Here is a 21,851-nt window from a genome sequence, read left to right as displayed (position 1 = left end):
AAATCCAAGTATTTCTCAGAATGAAGACCTCTAGTAACTTGAATTTTGTTCCCCCTCGTTTTATATTATTTTCTCTTTCTCCTTTAACAGAGACAACATATCTGATTCATTGGCAAGACCACAGTCTGATCCCAAAGATGTGTTCCACGAACCCAGGCAACTGGGTCACATTTGATGACGACCCCACTTTTCAGTCTTCTCAAAAGTCAAAGAATTTCCCTCTGGAGAATCAAGGCATTTGTCGGCCAAATGGACTTAAACTGAACCTTTCTGGCCCTAAGGAATTTCCCAGTGGATCCTCCTCTACCAGCAGCACCCCTCTCTCCTCTCCCATCGTAGACTTTTACTTCAGTCCAGGACCTCCAAGTAACTCTCCTCTTTCTACACCTACCAAAGACTTCCCAGGTTTTCCTGGCATCCCCAAAGCAGGGACTCATGTGCTTTATCCTATTCCAGAATCATCTTCAAGCAGTCCATCTATAACAGCAACAGGTTCTTCCTCACTGGCTACTAAGCCAACCTGTTTCTCCCAAGCTTCCTTACCCAGCGACCACTCGTGTATACATCCAGCCTCCAAAGTGGGTCTTGCAGATGAAATGAGCCCTCACCAGGCTGAAGGGGTCCAAAGTGATACTCCCCAATTTCAGTATTTTCAGGAAGACTGTGCCTTTTCAAGTCCATTCTGGAAAGATGAAGGCAGTGCTTCCCAGCTCACCTTTGACCCTCCAGGAAGCAGAAAGATCTTCCCATCAAGAGACAAAGAGGTGCCTGTGGATCAAAAAGGCTTAAATCAGTGTTCACTCAGCTACATCTGTGAGAAGCTTGAATATCTCCAATCAGCTGAGAACCAAGACTCATTTGCAAATTTGTCTGGGCAGCGTCTGTATGCGGAAGACGCTGCCTCTTCCTTTGTCCCCCACGTGCTCTTCAGGAGTCAGCCGAAAGCTGGATGGCCTTTCATGATGAGAATTCCGGAGAAGAAGAACATGATGTCTTCTCGTCAGTGGGGGCCAATTTTTCTAAAAGTCTTACCTGGAGGAATTTTGCAAATGTATTATGAGAAGGGATTAGAAAAACCATTTAAAGAGTTACAGCTCGATCCATACTGCAGGCTTTCTGAACCCAAAGTTGAGAACTTTAGTGTGGCAGGAAAAATCCACACTGTGAAGATTGAACATGTGTCTTACACAGAAAAAAGGAAATACCATTCTAAGACAGAAGTAGTTCACGAACCAGACGTAGAACAAATGCTGAAGTTGGGGTCCACAGAGTACCATGACTTCCTCGCCTTTCTGACCACTGTGGAGGAGGAGCTGGTTCAGCTGCCAGCTGTTTCAAAACCAAAGAAGAACTATGAGGAGCAAGAAATTTTCCTGGAAATTGTGGACAACTTTTGGGGTAAAATCACTAAAGAAGAAGGAAGGTTGGTTGAAAGCGCTGTGATAACTCAGATTTCTTGCCTCTGCTTTGTGAATGGCAACACTGAATGCTTTTTAACCTTGAATGACCATGAGCTACAGAAGCGAAATGAACGCTATTTTGAGAAAGATCCAGAAAAGAAGGGGATTGATATTCTTGACTGTCATTTTCATAAGTGTGTGAAAGCACAAGAATTTGAGCAATCAAGAATCATTAAGTTTGTACCTCTGGATGCCTGCAGGTTTGAGCTGATGCGCTTCAAAACTTCACACAGCGGGGAAGATCTTCCCTTTTCCCTGAAGTCGGTAGTGGTTGTCCAGGGGGCGTATGTGGAGCTTCAGGCCTTCGTCAACATGGCCCCGGTGGTCCAGAGACCATCCCATGCTGGTTCCTTGAGGTCCTGTGACAACATAATGATACACTTTCCTGTCCCGTCTCAGTGGATCAAGGCCCTCTGGACCATGAACCTCCAGAGGCAGAAGTCCCTGAAAGCCAAAATGAACCGCCGGGCGTGTCTGGGGAGTTTACACGAACTTGAATCTGAACCTGTCATACAGGTCACAGTGGGGTCCGCAAAATATGAGAGTGCCTACCGGGCTGTGGTATGGAAGATAGACCGGCTTCCTGATAAAAATTCAAGTAAATATTCAACACGCTAAGCTGATTTTCGTATGAAATCTCTTAAATGTTTTCACCCTCCTCCTTGGGTTGAAACCAGACTGAGGCAGATGATAATGTCAGTCAGCTAAGACCATGCTTATTACATCAGTGGGTGGGAGATGGAACGTTTAGTCAAACAACTGACTTATTTTATCCCTTTATACCTATTTCTACCAGATAAGTTTAACTGAATTTTTTTTTAATAGTGTAAGAACTACTATCCGAAACTAGGATTTTATTATGGATAGTGATACTGAGGGAAAATTTCTAGTTGGACATCTTCACATCAACCTCAGATATTAAAATTATTGTTCATATAGCTTAGATTCCTAGTTAACTTTTTAAGATCTGTCATCCTTGAATATACTTGAACCTTTTATATTCTCAGCCAGTACCAAGACTTCCTCCTTGTTTCAAGTGATAGCTCAGTTGGTAAAGAATCCTCCTGCAAAGCAGGAGACCCCGATTTGATTCTTGGGTCGGGAAGATCTGCTGAAGAAGAGATAGGCTAACCCACTCCAGTATTCTTTGGCTTCCCTTGTGGCTTAGCTGGTAAAGAATTCGCCTGCAATGTGGGAGACCTGGGTTCGTTCCCTGGGTTGGGAAGATCCCTTGGAGGAGGAAAGGCTCCCACTCCAGTATTCTGGCTTGGAGAATTCCATGGACTGTATAGTCAGTCCATGGGATCTCAGAGTCAGTATGACTTAGCGACTTTCAGTTTCACTTTTACCTTGAAATAAGACTGCCTTTTATCTTTACCCAAGTTAATTTCTTTTGCTGACCAATTTGACCATCTTGATGGGTTGTTTTAATTTTAATTAAGCATTGGAACAGTTACTTTTTTTATTTTGCAAAGAAAACAGTGAATCTAGAAGTTTAGACATTTGAATAGACACTTATAGCATTGCATTTATTTTAAAGTAGTAAGTTAGTGGGGGCTTCCCAGATGGCACCAGTGGTGAAGAACCCACCTGCCAGTGCAGGAGACATAAGAGGTCTGGGTTTGATCTCTGGGTTGGGAAGATCCCCTGGAGGAGAGCATGGCAACTCACTCCAGTATTCTTGCCTGGAGAATCTCTTGAACAGAGGAGCATGGCCAGCTACAGTCCATAGGGTCGCATGGAGTCGGATATGACTGAAGCGACTTAGCACGCAGGCGCAGTAAGTTAGTGTGGGTGTAACATCATAAAGCAAAAAAGCAAAATTTGAAATTAGGGCTGCTCGCTGTTTTAGTTCAGTTATTTCTAGCAGAACACTGCGCTTTGGAGCTAAGTTGGGGGCAGGTTTGGAGCTTTTGAGTTGATGCATTCATCATTTAAGCAAACCTTTATTGAGCACTTTTTGTATTCCAAGTGCCTCATCAGGTGCTGGGGCTCAAGAGAAGTAAGATTGTTTCCTGCTTTCAACTAGCTCTCAGCTGGACTAGTCCTTCAGGGAAATTTAGTTTCATTAAAACCTTCACACTGTAGACTTCAGAGGAAGCATTTTTATTTGGGGTAGACCTCCAGCAATGTTTTTCAAAACTGGCTATCTGTTAGAGTAACCTGCTCTGCTATGCTCAGTTATGTGTGACTCTTTGCAACCCCATGGACTGCAAAGCTGTACTGCCAGGCTCCTCTGTCCATGTGATTTCCCAGGCAAGCATACTGGAGTGGGTTGCCATTTCCTCCTCCAGGGAATATTCCCCACCCAGGGATCAAACCCATGTCTCCTGCATTGGCAGGAGGATTCTTTACCACTGAGCCTCAAGGGAAGCCCATTCAGGCTCTACTCTATGCCAGTTAAATCAGAATGTCTTGGGTAGGTGCCCAGGTGAACCTCATGTGTAGCCTGAGTGGAGGGACACTGCTCTGCAGGTCTTGCAATGTTCTGGGGCAGGAAGAACAAGCCACAGACTACAGTGGACCTTAGGGGCAGCCTGCCATCTTGTCTGTACCCTGCAGTTTTCTGGCTTAACATCTCTCAACTAATTGCAGCTTGAGTTACAGACAAGGCCCAGCAGGTGAGAGACACAGCTGGCGGCTGACAAGCCCAGGCCCCTGTGCTGAAGGGAAGCCCCTGCTCAGTAGCCCTTTCTGGCAGAACTTGCTCTTCTCCTTTTATGCCCAGTTCCCGTCCACAGTGTTCTCTGGACTCGCAGTAGTTAGTAGTTACCTCCTAGTTCCAAGGAATAGCCAGGAGAGCCCAGGTGGGGAGAGGCAGTGATGGGGTAGCATGCTCACAGGTGCGGCCTCTATGGGCACCTCCTGGTCAACTCTAACATGATGGGATTGTCTTCCATGATAGAATCCATTTAGGGACTGTTTCCTGACTTCTTGATAACATTGCTGGAGGAACAAGTTAAAACTATTCTCAGATTGTCTTCCTCCCAGGGAAACAAATGTGAGGTTTTGAGTATGTGGTTCCAAGGGATCTACTCAAAGTTATTTGTGAGTTTTATTTTGCTAAACACAAAGGGAAAGAGGGGGAGGCAGGCTGGAATGCTGACTGTAATCTCCTCGGTCCAGAGATGTTTCCTGAGGTCTGGGTGATAACCCGACTCCTGCAGTTCTCCTTTAGTCCTAGAGATGGTCACTGGACCCGGAACAAGGTCAAGTGTAGCTTTTGCACAGATGTGGAGAATGATTACGCCTCTGAGGGTTCAGCCTGCTGGCTTGTCTGGCTGAGGTCAGGGGGCAAGGTGTGCAGGGAGCCCACTCCAGCTGCTCTGTCTTGGTGCAGCCTAGACCCACTGGGGCAACCACACTTCTTTTTCAAACTGAGAACCCATGCATCCTTTTCTGATTTTAGAAGGGGAACAACATATATAAAGCTTCTTGTAAAAGTGATCCTGTTCAGAATACTGCATTTTCTCAGAATTAATGGTATAGGTAATTGATCGATTCAACAAGAATTTAGTGAGAGGGCTCTCTCATTCATGCATCTATTCCACCAACACCCACGAAATTTCCTGTAGGTACAGACTCTGTGGTGGGTGCTCGGGGGACACAGATACAAACATGTTCCCTGCTGTCCAGAAACAGATGTCTGACGGGTGAGGCAGACGCGGAAGCAGCTTCCAAAGGCACAATGGCACTGTGCTCTCTTCTATTGCATGCGTGTACCGACGTACCTGATGGGGACCCCAGAGGAAGGGGTGATCATTGCAGGGGGACGGGGACGGGTAGGGAAGGCTCTGCTGGAGAGGGGATGCTTCAGCTTGGCCTGTGAGAATCAGTGAGATTCCATCAAGACAGAAACAGCAGAAACTCAGGCGTGTCGATGGGGGATCTTACCTGAGTTTCAGGACTCAGGGGAGAGTTGGAGAGGAAACCAGGATGCGAAAAGTGTTGTGAGCCACGCTGCAGGGTGTGGAGATTGTCAGCAGGGCCTCTGGAATGTTTTCAGGCACATTTGTGACAGAATTCTGCTTTGTTTTAGAAAGTCAGGCGTACATCGTGGAGGAGAGATTCAGAAGTAGATTAAAGTAACGGGAGGCTGGTAGGAGGGAGAGGGACTGAATGAGACGGGGACTGATGGGAGGGGGCAGTGGGAGAACTGAGACAAAGGTGAAGGGTGAGCCCGAGACAGTGACGGGCGGTCTGTGGGCTCGGGGAGAAGGGAGGGGCTGGGAGGAGGTCAGGGCCTCTGGCTTTTACGAAAAGATGGGCAGTGGTGCCATTAGCTAAGATAGCCTCTCCTCACTCCTTTTAAAATCTGTTTCCAGCCCTGGCTCCACGTTAGAGTTTAGAATCATTAGAGCTTTAATATTTAAAATACCACATATAGGCCTCATCCCCACCAAGCAGACTGCAGGCCTGAGGCCCAGGTATGGGTGCTTGTGAGAGGCTCTCCACGCCGCTGGCCTGGTACCTCTCCCGGGAGAACTGTCCTGGCCTCCTAGGCACCAGTCCTCCCTGCTCTGTGCATCCTGTGTCTTCTAGAGCTCCCTTACTACCCTCCCATCTGCATTTACCAGCAGTTGCGCTCACTGAGGACAATTAGAGAATGCATTCCCAGAGAGGCTCGCTGGACTTGGTCCTGGCCTTTGGGAATTCTTGAGGAGGACTGTCCTAGCACCAGGCTCATGCAGAAAGATGTTTTACAAGCATTCCAGCCAACTACATAGTGAGAACTCACTGACCAAATAAATCCCTTGGGATCAAAGCTGCTTCATTCAGATCAGGCCTGTGCACCAAGAGGAGGCCCATTGAGAAGGCAGTGAAGCTGTGACCAGTGGAGTCTGGGGGAAGGGGGAGCTCTGAGCCAGGCTGGGGCTGGACACTTCTGGGGGCATGTGGACTTGTCACCAAGGCTTCTCCACCACAGGGCTGGTAAGGGGCGGAAATGCAAAGAGTAAGAGGCTTCCTGCCACTTTTTTCTTGAGAAGCGTAGAGTAAGGCTAGGGTAGAGAGGAAGTCTTTATCCTGAGGCAGTGCTTCTCAAGTGTTGGCAGGCACATGAATCGCTTTGTTAGAATGTGGCCTCTGATTCGGCAGGTGGGTCTCTCCATACTGTCTCCCACACACGCTCCAGCAATGCCAGGGCTGCTGGCCATGGGCCTCATGCAGAGGAGCAGGGAGTTAGAATGCATCTTGATGTTTCTATATGATTTTAAAAATCACCTGGGTATTTAGAGAAGAGAGGATTTTAAAAGAAGTTCTTTAAAACGTTACCCTTTCAAGCTAGCTTCTGAAAAACCTACGCTGTTAGAAAAAAAAATTTTAGAAACATGGAAACTAAAAAGACTATATGAAGTACTTGTACTCATGAAAAACAAACATAAAAAAATGCCCCTTTCTTGGGGATTTGTGAGATCAGTACTGACCTCTCCTGTTGGTGAAATCACTCATGTGGTTTTAGGGGAGGTGGGATGTTGCCTCCTTAACTATCTTTTCTGCCATCATGCCATTGCTTCATATGACTTTAACAGTGAGTGAGCCTTTCACTAAACAAAGGCTGGCCCCAGATCGTTCATTCAGGCTAAGGTGTGAATGACAACAGAGGACTTTCCTTGAGCACAGGATTTGCTAGGGGTGGAAAAGACAAAGAGAAGGAGGAGAAGGCGGTGGATAAAGACGAGGAGGGAGAGAGGGGGAAACGGAGGAAGTAGGGGGAGAGAATGAGGACAGGAAAACACTCCTTAGCCACAGAGGGCGCATATGTCAGTTCAGTTCAGTTCAGTCGCTCAGTCGTGTCCGACTCTGTGATCCTGTGAATCGCAGCACGCCAGGCCTACATGTCCATCACCAACTCCTGGAGTTCACCCAGACCAGCGTCCATTGAGTCAGTGATGCCATCCAGCCATCTCATCCTCTGTCGTCCCCTTCTGCCCCCAGTCTGTCCCAGCATCAGAGTCTTTTCCAATGAGTCAACTCTTCACATGAGGTGGCCAAAGTCCTGGAGTTTCAGCTTCAACATCAGTCCTTCCAAAGAAATCCCAGGGCTGATCTCCTTTGGAATGGACTGGTTGGATCTCCTTGCAGTCCAAGGGACTCTCAAGAGTCTTCTCTAACACCACAGTTCAAAAGCATCAATTCTTTGGTGCTCAACTTTCTTCACAGTCCAACTCTCAACATCCATACATGACCACAGGAAAAACCATAGCCTTGACTAGACGGACCTTTGTTGGCAAAGTAATATCTATGCTTTTCAACATGCTATCTAGGTTGGTCATAACTTTCCTTCCAAGGAGTAAGTGTCTTTTAATTTCACGGCTGCAGTCACCATCTGCAATGAGTTTGGAGCCCAGAAAAATAAAGTCTGACACTGTTTCCACTGTTTCCCCATCTATTTCCCATGAAGTGATGGGACCAGATGCCATGATCTTCGTTTTTTGAATGTTGAGCTTTAAGCCAACTTTTTCACTCTCCACTTTCACTTTCATCAATAGGCTTTTTAGTTCCTCTTCACTTTCTGCCATAAGGGTGGTGTCATCTGCATATCTGAAGTTATTGATGTTTCTCCCAGCAATCCTGATTCCAGCTTGTGCTTCTTCCAGTCCAGCATTTCTCATGATGTACTCTGCATAGAAGTTAAATAAGCAGGGTGACAATATACAGCCTTGATGTACTCCTTTTCCTATTTGGAACCAGTTTGTTGTTCCATGTCCAGTTCTGACTGTTGCTTCCTGACCTGCATATAGATTTCTCAAGAGGCAGGTCAGGTGGTCTGGTATTCCCATCTCTTGAAGAATTTTCCACAGTTTCTTGTGATCCACACAGTCAAAGGCTTTGGCATAGTCAATAAAGCAGAAATAGATGTTTTTCTGAAACTCCTTTGCTTTTTCCATGATCCAGCGGATGTTGGCAATTTGATCTCTGGTTCCTCTGCCTTTTCTAAAACCAGCTTGAACATCTGGATTCACGGTTCATGTATTGCTGAAGCCTGGCTTGAAGGATTTTGAGCATTACTTTACTAGTGGGTGAGATAAGTGCAATTGTGCGGTAGTTTGAGCATTCTTTGGCATTGCCTTTTTTTGGGATTGGAATGAAAACTGACCTTTTCCAGTCCTGTGGCCACTGCTGAATTTTCCAAATTTGCTGGCATATTGAGTGCAGCACTTTGACAGCATCATCTTTCAGGATTTGAAATAGCTCCACTGGAATTCCATCACCTCCACTAGCTTTGTTCATAGTGATGCTTCCTAAGGCCCACTTGACTTCACATTCCAGGATGTCTGGCTCTAGGTGAGTGATTATACCATCGTGATTATCTGGGTCGTTAAGATCTTTTTTGTACAGTTCTGTGTATTCTTGCCACCTCTTCTCAATATCTTCTGCTTCTGTTAGGTCCCGACCATTTCTGTCCTTTATCGAGCCTATCTTTGCATGAAATGTTCCCTTGGTATCTCTAATTTTCTTGAAGAGATCTCTAATCTTTCCCATTCTGTTGTTTTCCTCTATTTCTTTGCATGAATCACTGAGGAAGGCTTTCTTATCTCTTCTTGCTGTTCTTTGGAACTCTACATTCAGATGCTTATATCTTTCCTTTTCTCCTTTGCTTTTCACTTCTTTTCACAGCTATTTGTAAGGCCTCCTCAGACAGCCATTTTGTTTTTTTTGCATTTCTTTTCCATGGGGGTGGTCTTGATCCCTGTCTCCTATACAATGTCACTAGCCTCTATCCATAATTCATCAGGCACTCTATCTATCAGATCTAGTCCCTGAAATCTATTTCTCACTTCCACTGTATAATCATAAGGGATTTGATTTAGGTCATATCTGAATGATCTAGCGGTTTTCCCTACTTTCTTCAATTTAAGTCTGAATTTGGCAATAAGGAGTTCATGATCTGAGCCACAGTCTGCTACAGAGCTTCTCCATCTTTGGCTGCAAAGAATATAATAAATCTGATTTTGGTGTTGACCATCTGGTAATGTCCATGTGTAGAGTCTTCTCTTGTGTTGTTGGAAGAGGGTGATTGCTATGACCAGTGCATTTTCTTGGCAAAACTCTATTCGTCTTTGCCCTGTTTCATTCCGTATTCCAAGGCCAAATTTGCCTGTTATTCCAGGTGTTTCTTGACTTCCTACTTTTGCATTCCAGTCCCCTATAACGAAAAGGATATCTTTTTTGGGTGTTATTCTAAAAGGTCTTGTAGGTCTTCATGGAACCATTCAACTTCAGCTTCTTCAGTGTTACTGGTTGGGACATAGACTTGGATTACTGTGATATTGAATGGTTTGCCTTGGAAATGAACAGAGATCATTCTGTTGTTTTTGAGATTGCATCCAAGTACTGCATTTCAGACTCTTTTGTTGACCATGATGGCTACTCCATTTCTTCTGAGGGATTCCTGCCTGCAGTAGTAGATATAATGGTCATCTGAGTTAAATTCACCCATTCCAGTCCATTTTAGTTTGCTGATTCCTAGAATGTCAACGTTCACTCTTGCCATCTCTTGTTTAACCACTTCCAATTTGCCTTGATTCATGGACCTGACATTCCAGGTTCCTATGCAGTATTGCTCTTTACAGCATCAGACCTTGCTTCTATCACCAGTCACATCCACAGCTGGGTGGTGGTTTCGCTTTGGCTCCATCCCTTCATTCTTTCTGGAGTTATTTCTCCACTGATCTCCAGTAGCATATTGGGCACCTACTGACCTGGGGAGTTCGTCTTTCAGTATCCTATCATTTTGCCTTTTCATACTGTTCATGGGGTTCTCAAGGCAATACTGAAGTGGTTTGCCATTCCCTTCTCCAGTGGACCACATCCTGTCAGACCTCTCCACCATGACCTGCCCGTCTTGGGTGGCCCCATGGGCATGGCTTAGCTTCATTGAGTTAGACAAGGCTGTGGTCCTAGTGTGATTAGATTGACTAGTTTTCTGTGATTATGGTTTCAGTGTGTCTGCCCTCTGATGCCCTCCTGCAACACCTACTTTCTTACTTGGGTTTCTCTTACCTTGGGTGTGGGTTATCTCTTCACGGCTGCTCCAGCAAAGTGCAGCGTATGGTAGCATAAGATTAGAGAGAGAGGTGAGAATGGTGGAGGGTCAATTAACATATGTCTATCTCCACTCTCCTGGTTTTACCAGTTTTAAAATATATCTTGCTATTATTTTTTTCTTTGCTGTCTCTTTAGTACATTGGTTTTTCTCTCCTCCTCCACTGGTGTCACCCTCCTACTATTCATTCCCTCCAACTCTCACCAGTTCAGTTTCAGATGTACAATATTTTGGTTCAAGAAGGACTGGGTATCTACTAGACCTAAATAGATTTTTTCATTTGCATGCATAGTCCTTAGAAGGTGGTGAGAGACTGATTACCAAAGCCTGAGAGTGCCCCCTGGTGGTCAGTACTGAGATAAAGAACATGATTTTCCTCTGTCTTTTAGTTATTCACTTGTAAATTCCACAAATAGCCTTTCAGCTCCAAATGTGCCAGACTTGCTCTAAGGATAGACATGATACTTTTATTTATGGATATCAAAGTTCAAAGGGAGTGTGAGTTACTAAGCATTGTAGAGTTTTAAAAGCCAAGAAAATATATGTCAGAAAAATGTTCTTTATCTTTTAACCTTTTTTTTTTTTTTTTTTAAAGAAAAGTGGATAGAAAGGTTTTTTTCCTAAACCTATTTTTGGAGTACTAGGTCTTAAAGTTGGATTATTTTAATTGCAAAATTCCAAAAGAATTTTTCTTTAAAATGTGAGTGTCAGATTAGATTGTCTTTAGTATTATTTTCAGCTCTAAAAGTGTAGAATTCACAGTCCTTTCATTAGCAGAATTACAGTCATTAAATGATAATATTGGATTTATAATCGAATAGCACTTTGCACTTCTAACAGTGCAACTCTCAAGACGGTAAAGAATCCGCCTGCAATGCAGAAACCTGGTTTCGATGCCTGGGTTGGGAAGATCCCCTGGAGGAGGGCATGGCAACCCACTCCAGTATTCTTGCCTGGAGAATCCCATGGACAGAGGAGCCTGGCGGGCGACAGTCCATGGGGTCACAAAGAGCTGGACACGACTGAGTGACTAAATACCTAGTGTACTCCGGCTCTACGCTGTGTATGCCAGCCGGCTTGCTCAGTCCTCACAGCAACCCCATAAGGTTCATACTGTTAACCATCATCACACCCATTTTCAGATGGGAAACTGAGGCTCGCAGCGATCAAATAACTTGCGAAGGGTCTCACACATCTTTCAGGTAGCAGAGAGGGGATCTGATCCTGGGCTTCCGGAGTCGAATGTTTATGTTCGTAACCACCATGCCATAAAGGACTGAATTAAGTTTAAATAAACTTACTGTATCCTGTGGACAGAAGGCTAGAAAAGCTAATGGATTGTGAACTCTCCCCTGGGGGGGCTGTGTGTGTGTGTTAATAAAGTTGTCACTTGACTGCAGTGATCTGGGTAGTGTAAAGCAACCCTGGGGCCGCTGTTGTCTTGCCCTACAAGTGAGTGGTGGAGACACTAATCAGCATCTGTTGATGGGTGATGTCTCAAGGGCTTTTATAGCCTTACAATTCCATTAGTCTATAAGAAGCAGGTTGTAAGGCATTAAAGGCAATTTATCTTTTAAGAATTAAGTGAAATCCTTTAAATTCTTGTTTTTGTGCCTAAAGCTATCTTTTGATAGAAATGTTCTTTCTTGGTCATATCAGTGGTATAGTAATTTAATCTGGCTTTTGAAATTATTATTATCTCTTGCATAAGTAAAGATAGCTACAAGGAATATGTAGATGGCATATGCCACGAGGGTAGATCCCCTGGAGGAGGAAAGGGGAATGCACTCTAGTATTCTTGCCTGGAGAACCTCATGGACAGAGGAGCCTGGTGGGCTACTGTCCATAGGATCACAGAGTCGGACATGACTAGAGCGACTTAGCACACACAGCTACATGGAATATGCAGACACTGTGGACTGATGGAGCAGAATCATGGAACATTTATAGAGTTACTGCAGTGATTACATTGAAAATACTTTTAACTTCGCTGTAACACACATACATAAACACACAGTATATAACCCCTCTTAAAAGTTTTTGTGTAAATCTGATATCTAAGGTCTGGCGGAGTCTAGTTTGGTATAGAGTAGATGCTCAATACATGGCAAAGCAAACTTAAGTGAAGAAAAATATTACATGGAAACATTGAAAGTCAGTATGCCCATCTCCACACTGTACATTTGTTCCAGTCAAAGCTTTGAGGAGGGTAAGTGGGAATTAATGTACTCAAAATTAATGTCTCACTAAAAAAAAGAATCCTTGGCTTATAATCTTTTCTGAAATGCAAGAAAAAATTCACTAAGTTGAACTTTAAAAAAACCATAATTCTTTATAAAGTGACTTAATTTACTCTGAAATTTTCTTTGTATTATCAATAAATAGAAGGGTAAGAAAATGAAAAAAATTAAGAATTATAAGATCTTAGTCTACTTAGAGAAAGCTTTCTTTTTAAATACGTCTTATGTGCATTGTGCTTCCCTGGTGGCTCAGAGGTTGAAGCGTCTGCCTCCAATGCAGGAGACCCGGGTTTGATCCCAGGGTCGGGAAGATCCCCTGGAGAAGGAAATGGTAACCCACTCCAGTATTCTTGCCTGGAGAATCCCATGGACAGAGAAGCCTGGTAGGCTACAGTCCATGGGGTCACAAAGAGTCGGACACGACTGAGCGACCTCACTTTTCACTTTTATGTCTATTGTAGCCCAACAATGATGCTTAATTTAAATACTCATCTTTTAATTTAAAAAACTTAGCACACTTCTGTTATTCTATTTTTATGAATTAGAATCACTCAATGGAAGGCACTCACATATGTTCAGTTCAGTGACTCAGTCATGTCCGACTCTTTGTGACCCCATGAATCACAGCACACAAGGCCTCCCTGTCCATCACCAACTCCCAGAGTTCACTCAGACTCATGTCCATCTAGTCCGTGATGCCATCCAGCCATCTCATCTTCTGTCGTCCCCTTCTCCTCCTGCCTTCAATCTTTCCCAGCATCAGGGTCTTTTCAAATGAGTCAGCTCTTCTCATCAGGTGGCCAGAGTATTGGAGTTTCACCTTCAACATCAGTCTTTCCAAAGAAATCCTAGGGTTGATCTCCTTCAGAATGGACTGGTTGGATCTCTTTGCAGTCCAAGGGACTCTCAAGAGTCTTCTCCAACACCACAGTTCAAAAGCATCAATTCTTCGGTGCTCAGCTTTCTCCACAGTCCAACTCTCACATCCATACATGACCTCAGGAAAAACCATAGCCTTGACTAGACGGACCTTTGTTGGCAAAGTAATGTCTCTGCTTTTCAACATGCTATCTAGGTTGGTCATAACTTTCCTTCCAAGGAGTAAGCGTCTTTTAATTTCATGGCTGCAATCACCATTTGCAGTGATTTTTTAGCCCCCCAAAATAAAGTCTGACACTGTTTCCACTGTTTCCCAATCTATTTGCCTTGAAGTGATGGGACTGGATGCCATGGTCTTATTTTTCTGAATGCTGAGTTTTAAACCAACTTTTTCACTCTCCTCTTTCACTTTCATCAAGAGGCTCTTTAGTTCCTCTTCACTTTCTGCCATAAGGATGATGTTATCTGCATATCTGAGGTTATTGATATTTCTCCCAGCAATCTTGATTCCAGCTTGTGTTTCATCCAGCCCAGTGTTTTTCATGATGTACTCTGCATAGAAGTTAAATAAGTAGGGTGACATTATACAGCCTTGATGTACTCCTTTTCCTATTTGGAACCAGTCTGTTGTTCCATGTCCAGTTCTAACTGTTGCTTCCTGACCTGCATATAGGTTTCTCAAGAGGCAGGTCAGGTGGTCTGGTATTCCCATCTCTTTCAGAATTTTCCAGTTTATTATGATCCACACAGTCAAAGGCTTTGGCATAGTCAATAAAGCAGAAATAGATGTTTTTCTGGAACTCTCTAGCTTTTTTAGTGACCCAGCGGATGTTGGCAGTTTGATCTCTGGTTTTTTGAAAACCAGCTTGAACATCTGGAAGTTCACGGTTCACGTATTGCTAAAGCCTGACTTGGAGAATTTTGAGCATTACTAGCGTGTGAGGTGAGTGCAATTGTGTGGTAGTTTGAACATTCTTTGGCATTGCCTTTCTTTGGGATTGGAATGAAAACTGACTTTTTCTAGTCCTGTGGCCACTGCTGAGTTTTCCAAATTTGCTGGCATATTGAGTGCAGCACTTTCACAGCATCGTCTTTCAGGATTTGAAATAGCTCCACTGGAATTCCATCATCTCCACTAGCTTTGTTCATAGTGATGCTTTCTAAGGCCCATTTGACTTCACATTCCAGGATGTCTGGCTCTAGATGAGTGATCACACCATCGTGAATATCTGGGTCATGAAGATCTTTTTTTGTATGTATGAACTTGATATAACCCTGAATTTTTTGTCACTGTTGTTGGTTATTGTTTTATTTGAATAATTAAATGAAATATTTAACTTTCTTTTTGAAAAAAGAAACAGCTCAGTTCTACTTGAAAACATTTTGGGAGTTAACATATGTAACTATATAATGATAAATTGTACTTACTTTAAAGCTAGTACTTAAAAATTGCATTTAGATTCCCCCCCTCCCCAATTAGTGCAAGATTGTGAATTTTGAAGATATGTAATTTAGTGGAATTCACAGCCAGAGTGCTAATGGAAATGTGTATTAAAGAGAGAGATGCGTGCCTTTTACACTCATGAGAAATGTGCACTGCCCATTGAAACGCTTTGACTGACCTTTTGATTTTTTTTTCTTCAAGGTCCTGATCATCCCCATTGTTTGTCTTACAAACTAGAACTTGGATCAGACCAAGAAATTCCCTCCGATTGGTATCCATTTGCTACTGTTCAGTTTGGGATCCTTGACACCACTGCTTCAAGGACAGAGGTCAGGTCTCTGGGGGTGGAGAGTGATGTCCAGCCACAGAAACACATTCATCATCGGGCTTGCTACAACATCCAGGTACATCCCAAAGCCCCTGGTGTTAGGATGGGACTTTTGAAGCTGTGACCTGATTTGGCTTTAGATCCTTGCCTTGCCTTCTTAAGTAATGTCATGTGTATGCATGTATTAGACCTAGAAAAGAGCTCAGTTGTGGAAACTTGATGGTCACCAGTGAGCCTAGTTCTTCCCCTCAGTTCTAGAGAACATTAGGAGCCTGAGGACAGTGCCGTGTACTTAACTCAGACCTCAGTGAAAAACAGGGCATTCAAAGTAAGTTCACATTTCAGAAGCATATTTGTAATAAAGGTTTTGTCAGAATAACATTTCCCTAGATGTGTTCTATGGGACATATGTCCCATATAATGATCTAAGAAAAAAATAAGTTGGGGAATGCTGTCCACTTAATGTTGAACAAGGAAGTCCTGCAGAAAAGAAACTTACTAAACTTAGCTCAGTCTCTCCCTACTTGCCAATTATGGAACCTTGTCTCCTGTAAAGCACCTGTCAGTATCTTCTGTAATAGTATTCTGTGGTGCACTGTTTGGGGAAACGCTGAGGTACTGTGTCACCACAATTTTAAATGTTCACCATCAGCTCATCTGCATTCTGCAGCCGTTTGAATTAGAGAGTGATGTACACTTGCACTTGTTCCTAAGCTTGCTTTTCTTTCTCAGCTTCAAAGTTAGTAGACATAGAAATAACCTCTGTCACACATTTCCCATAGTATCTGGAAATGGTGTTATTACATGATATCATTGGCACCAACTAGCGGTTCTATAATATAGTAACCTAAGTCTGAATTTTTCTTTATTTTGGACTGTCCCGAATCCTGTGTGTTCGGGTCCAGTAATGTTTTTTGTATTGGTAAAACCAGTGACGAGTGGATGCTGTCCTGTGCGTCCCTTCAAGACGGAAGGGCTGATTCAGCAGCTGGGAACTGCCCTGGGTGATGCACGTGCCACTCCCCAGGTCACGCCCCCTTCCTGGGGCAGCCTGTGTCCAATGGCTGGTGGCCCGGGCTCTAAACACCCTTCTACCTCAAGCTGCAGTAACCCTGAGGGCCATCCTAGCTTCATCCCTCTCTGGGGATTGGCTGAAACCTTTACTGTGACTGCTTTGTAGCCCAGCGTCTCTCCCTGTTCTGCCCCATCCCTTCCCCTTTCCCTCCCCTTGCCTCCCTCCCCTCCTTCTCCCTTTCTCTCCCCTCCCCTTTCTGTGTCAGTCAGGTGTTGACCCCAGGAGCTCTCCACAGCAAGCTTTCTGCACCCCAGTCTCCATCTCAGCATCTGCTTCTTGGGGAAGCTGACCTATAACCCTAGGCAGCTAAGTGTCATGTGTGACTGAAATGGGTGTGAAGTGCGCATGGAGACTTCATACCATCCGCCATTCCTGGGATACGCCAATTTCACATGGTTTGTAGAGGACCGCTCAGAATTGTGTACCAAAGTCTCTTTAGCTTTAATGGCAGTCAGTTTCAAAATGTCATCTTCCATTTAATTAGTATTTATTGAGCAATTTCAAAGTGCCATCTGCTGCTGTAGATGCTGAGACACAAAGGTGAAGTTCCTGTCCTCGTAAAGCCTACCTTTTAGTGACAGAACAAAAAACAATCAGTAAAAAGTACCATGATTTCAAGTACTGACAAATTCTAAGAAGAGAATAAAAGAAGGTCACGGCATAGCGAGGGATGGAGGGCGTCCTTATCTAGAGTGGTCCCGGAGGGACTGGGAGGAGATTATGTTTGAAAGGGTGAGACAAAGGTGAGGGACAGCTGGGTGGTTTGGCCCAGATGGATTACTGTTGTAAACTAGTTTCTTTTAGTTAGAGGGATGATTTGGGGTGTACTCTGAATCTCAGGGAGGCCCGAAGCTGGATGCATGATACTTGGGGGATATAACTGATCGAAAGACTAGCTAGATTTGTAAATGTCTTATCAGTATGTGTATTCTGTGTACACCTGTGTTTGACTGAGAAGAGACTTTGTCCTCTTCAAGATTTGACCCTAGAAGAAGGATTTAGGAGACTTGTTGTCCAGAAGGGGAACAGTGTGCCTCCCTTGGGAATGGGCATGGCAGGGTGGAGGGGCTGTGTTTGTGTGCAGAGGATGAAGTGGCTACAGTGCTTGCTGGTTTACAAACCAGAACTGAAGTGTTATGCCGTGTTGCAGTCGTTAATGCTTCCTCCTGTTTTGCTTTTGTGCAACAGGTTGAAATAGAAAAGAAGTGGATTAAAATCGATGGAGAAGACCCGGATAAAGCTGGTGACTGTGTAACTCAGTAGGAATAGCAAGAGTCAGTGATGATGACCCACTTTGCAAATAAATGCATAATTCACAGAAACCGCATAAAGTCCTGCTACTACTGTATAGTGGAAATGACGGATCCGCTGGCTGTGTTTAGGGAAGTTCAGACCTGCAAGCGAACCATCTATCCTTTATGCTTTTGATATGTTTGTGCCCCAGGGGTTTGATCTAAAATGTGTCTTGAATTTTTGTGATGTTTTTATTTCCTAGTAGAACTCAAAGGCACTCTTCTCCAGTGTGTGACCTCACAGCCACTGGCCAAAGCATTTTTAATTTTTGATTACTCGGTGACTGATTGTTTCCCACTCTGGATTGATGCCATGTTTATTATCCTCCAGCCCCATCTCTTCTTATTAAGTTAGCACCTATGCTAGAGGAGAAGGCAGTTGAAGGAGACATAAACCAAAGTACTTAATTTTCCCTCTTGCTCTTCTCTGAAACGTGGTTATTGTAGACTGATATGGAAACCACAGGCTAAAATGGAGATGTGGAACTATCTCTGATACTGAATTATTTATCTTCCTGTCTTGTTATCACATTGGTGAGTAATCATCAGCTGTATTTGGTACCTCTCTTTCCCTTGTGGTATTATTATTTTCAAAATGTATTTGTATGCTGTTATGTGCGGCAAAGACGCTAGTTCTGTTACTATGCATATTTTAGTACAAGTCACTGAGACATACTGCCTTTTGCTTAGAGAGATTCCTTTCAGAATGAAATCCTAGTATGGACTCTAGTTAAAATATTAATGTATGTTAAAAATGAATTTTTATAGTCCATGAATGTTGCTTCTCAAAAGTGTAGACTCTAAGAATGTATTTTGATAAAGTATTATTTGTAATTAACACAAGCCTCTCTTAAGTAGAAGTCTGAATCATGATTATTTTATGCTAACCCTGCTATCATGCTATTTATGCTAATTCTGCTTAGTTTAGAGTGATTCTTTTTAAAAGATGAGGAAACTGAAAGATACTATTTTGTCTACATTTCTAACAAGTGATTTCTATTTTTCAAAGTCAGATAAATGTTTGTTTTTTTAATGGAAAGTCAGTGGCATTAGCAGTTATGATTCTGTTTATAACTTCCTTTTAGTGTTTATAGTGAAAAGTCAGACTTTTAAATTTAGGAAATCTATGTTCTAGATATTTTTTTAGTAGGAAAAACATGGAAAAAAACATGCTATGAATACACCTTCAATTTATGTTGATCCTTAAATATGATTAGGAGATATTTTTCTCTATTTACCAGATCTGTTTTGAGTCAAAACTGATAGGACAGTATTCTTCCAAACAACATTATCTGTTGGCCCTCATACGTTTTATTTAATGTTATATTACATTCATTTTAATCTGTTCAAAATGCAAATTAAAACGAACATTTATGATGGTTTGTATCAATCAGCAGATTTACTGCTTTTCATTATTTTCCTGTAAAGGCAAAGAATGCAAAAGTTGACTGTTAAAATGAATTGGAGTTGCTCTTTTTAACTTCACTTGATGTGTTGCTTATAATATCATATGCTTGAGACTCGCTATAGATATATATGAGAGCAAATCTGTGTGTGCATCATATAAAAAAAAATTCTTCCATCCTGACTCACCTGGTGTGGCACATTCTGGAATGACTTCAATCTGCTCAGAGCAAATATGGAGGCAGGCTGAACTTGGTGCTGCTCCATGGTCCCAGGGACGGTAACTGAGTTAATTACTGCTGGTCCTTTCAGATCTGTTTTATGGCATCCTGCCCATAAAGAACTCAGAGTCTAATTCGGATGAACTTAATGAATATTTACACCTCAAAGTAATTTCAGCATAGGGTCCAATTAATCACCCCTCAGGCTTCCCAGGTTGCCAGCGTGTGCCGGCACCTCACTGCTGGAGTCATTTATTCCCCAGCCCTCCAGCCTTCAGACACATCTCAAGATTCAGTGCTGAAAATAATAACAAAAAGCTGACTGAAGCCCAAGTTGAGTTTTTGTGGCAATGCAGAGGGTGTTGGTAGGAACAGCAGGGTTCTGCAGCATAATTGTTCATTTGCACATCTATTAGGGCCCTTAAATATTCATTACTTAGCATTAAATTAACATTCTCTGTTGGGTGGAGAGAATTTTTAATACAGTACTTCTGACCTGAGCTATGGCAGAAGGTCAAATGTGATCTTGGTGCTTTAAGTGACAAATCAGGTAGTGTCCACTTAGACTTACAAATTAAAAAGTAGAATCTCCTTTTCCAGAATGTAAATGATGATCTTCAAAACAACAATGACAAAAACTCCTTCTTTTAAGGTCAGGAAGGGAGGAAGGAAGTGAATGAAGGAGGAACTACTCCTTACTAGCATTTTAATTTAGGTAATTTATTTAGATCAATGCTTTATGAGTTTGACCCATTAGGGGTCCTTTGTTTAATTGACTGAATGGCAGACTTCCAGGCCGTTGGCCAGTTTGGGATGGGTTGCTCTGCTCTAATTGGTCTGGTCTAGTTACCTTACCAGTCAAAGGATCATATTAACTCTGTAAATGAGTTCATGGCTTGATGGTTTACCTGATCAGTTGTACAGATCTGAATTTAAGGACATTTCCTTTTTTTTTTTTAATGGGACTAGAAATAGTTTATCCATTTAAAAAGAATGAAAAAAAAAAAAAAGCCCTTCTTAACATAAATAAAGGCTGGCATTTTGACCTGATTTCTGTGTTAGGTAATTGTAGGGTTTTAATTCCCTTCATTCTGGGTTTGTGTTTTGATATAGCTCTTTTTCTCTTATAAATTCAGTCAGGAGGCCTTCCTTAATAATGACTAAGTATTATTATATCTTACTCAAAATATGATTTTATGTCATCAATACAAATATAAAACATATTGAGCTTAATAATCATGTAACAAAGTATTTTGTAGATTGCATATTGATTTTTTAAAAATTAAAGATGTATTTCAAATGATTCTTGATATGCAATGGACTTACATCTTCTTTTGTAAGGTCTGGGGCTGTTTTTTTTAATGTATGAAATCCATTTCAATAACCTTAAACAATTGACTCTGTCAGGCAAATGCGTGCTTACATGTGTACATGCTCAGTTGTGTATAACTCTTTGCTACCTCGTGGACTGTAGCCTGCCAGGCTTCCCTGTCCATGGGATTCTCCAGGCAGGAATACTGGAGTGGGTTGCCCCTTCCTTCTTCAGGGGATCTTTCCGACCTAGCGATTGAACCCATGTCCCCTTTCCTGCATTGGCAGGTGAATTCTTTCCTGCTGAGCCAACTGGGAAGCTCCCAGACAAATGTATACTGCTTCACTGTGAAGGAGTTAGTGTCCATGGTGTTTTGGCACGTCCTGGAAAAATATCACCATCAAAGTACAATTTATGATGTTAAAAGAATTATTTTTGAAAGAGGATATAATCATTATTCTCATGAAGAAATGATATGAGTGTGTGCCCAAGTTTTACTTAACTCATTAACTAATGAGGGAACTTGTTAAGATGTTTGTTACAAGTGGCTCTAAGGAGAATTCAAAAGAGCAGAGACATGTACAGGAAATAAGAAATTCTGAAATGAATTTACAAACTGATGCGGAATGGATTGGTCCATAGGGCAATATTAGTAATAATTTCCTCTACTCCCACACAGTTAATTCGTATGGGCAAGGATGATGCATGTTATTGTCAGTTTTCTAAAACTTACAGAGTTGGGGCAATGGAATCTGTCGATAATCTGGATAAATGAACTAGTTAGGACACTTTACAAAGTCTTTAGCAATTTTTCCCAATAACTGGATGAACTTTGTCCACAGGAGAATTCTAAGCAATTTTCAAACTTTGGCAACTAGTATTAGAGAAATGATGTGCTTTCAAAGTGATTTTTTTTTAAGTTTAGAAAACTATTTTTATCCAATCTATTTATCCAATTTTATCCAATATTTTTATCCAGTTTATTTATTCAAACTATTTTATCCAATCTGTTTCAGGTAAGTTGTATGTTTAGGGGGTATTAAAGATACAAAGATAAATCAGCTCTAATGAAAACCAACCTAAGAAGCTCTCCACCTGCTCTTTGTATGAGTAAGCTGCCTGTGTTGAAATTCAATTTTTATCTAGC

At 42.5% G+C, this 21,851-nt stretch overlaps 1 protein-coding gene across 1 annotated transcript in view; it reads left to right on the top strand.

Moving 5' to 3' along the window:
- Window positions 1-20,695, top strand: part of STON1 (stonin 1) — a 59,967-nt gene extending 39,272 nt beyond the window's left edge. The window contains exons 2-4 of the mRNA XM_069580446.1: window positions 91-2,058; window positions 15,274-15,476; window positions 17,664-20,695. Of these exons, the coding sequence (XP_069436547.1) occupies window positions 138-2,058; window positions 15,274-15,476; window positions 17,664-17,738 (2,199 nt within the window). The 5' untranslated portion in view covers window positions 91-137 and the 3' untranslated portion in view covers window positions 17,739-20,695. The remainder of the gene's footprint in view (window positions 1-90; window positions 2,059-15,273; window positions 15,477-17,663) is intronic.
- Window positions 20,696-21,851: the final 1,156 nt, after the last annotated feature.

The sequence above is a fragment of the Ovis canadensis genome, chromosome 3, assembly GCF_042477335.2.
Source record: "Ovis canadensis isolate MfBH-ARS-UI-01 breed Bighorn chromosome 3, ARS-UI_OviCan_v2, whole genome shotgun sequence".
NCBI classification, from domain to species: domain Eukaryota; kingdom Metazoa; phylum Chordata; class Mammalia; order Artiodactyla; family Bovidae; genus Ovis; species Ovis canadensis.
Note: the sequence above shows the minus strand (reverse complement) of the source record. Positions and strands in the feature narration are given on the sequence as shown.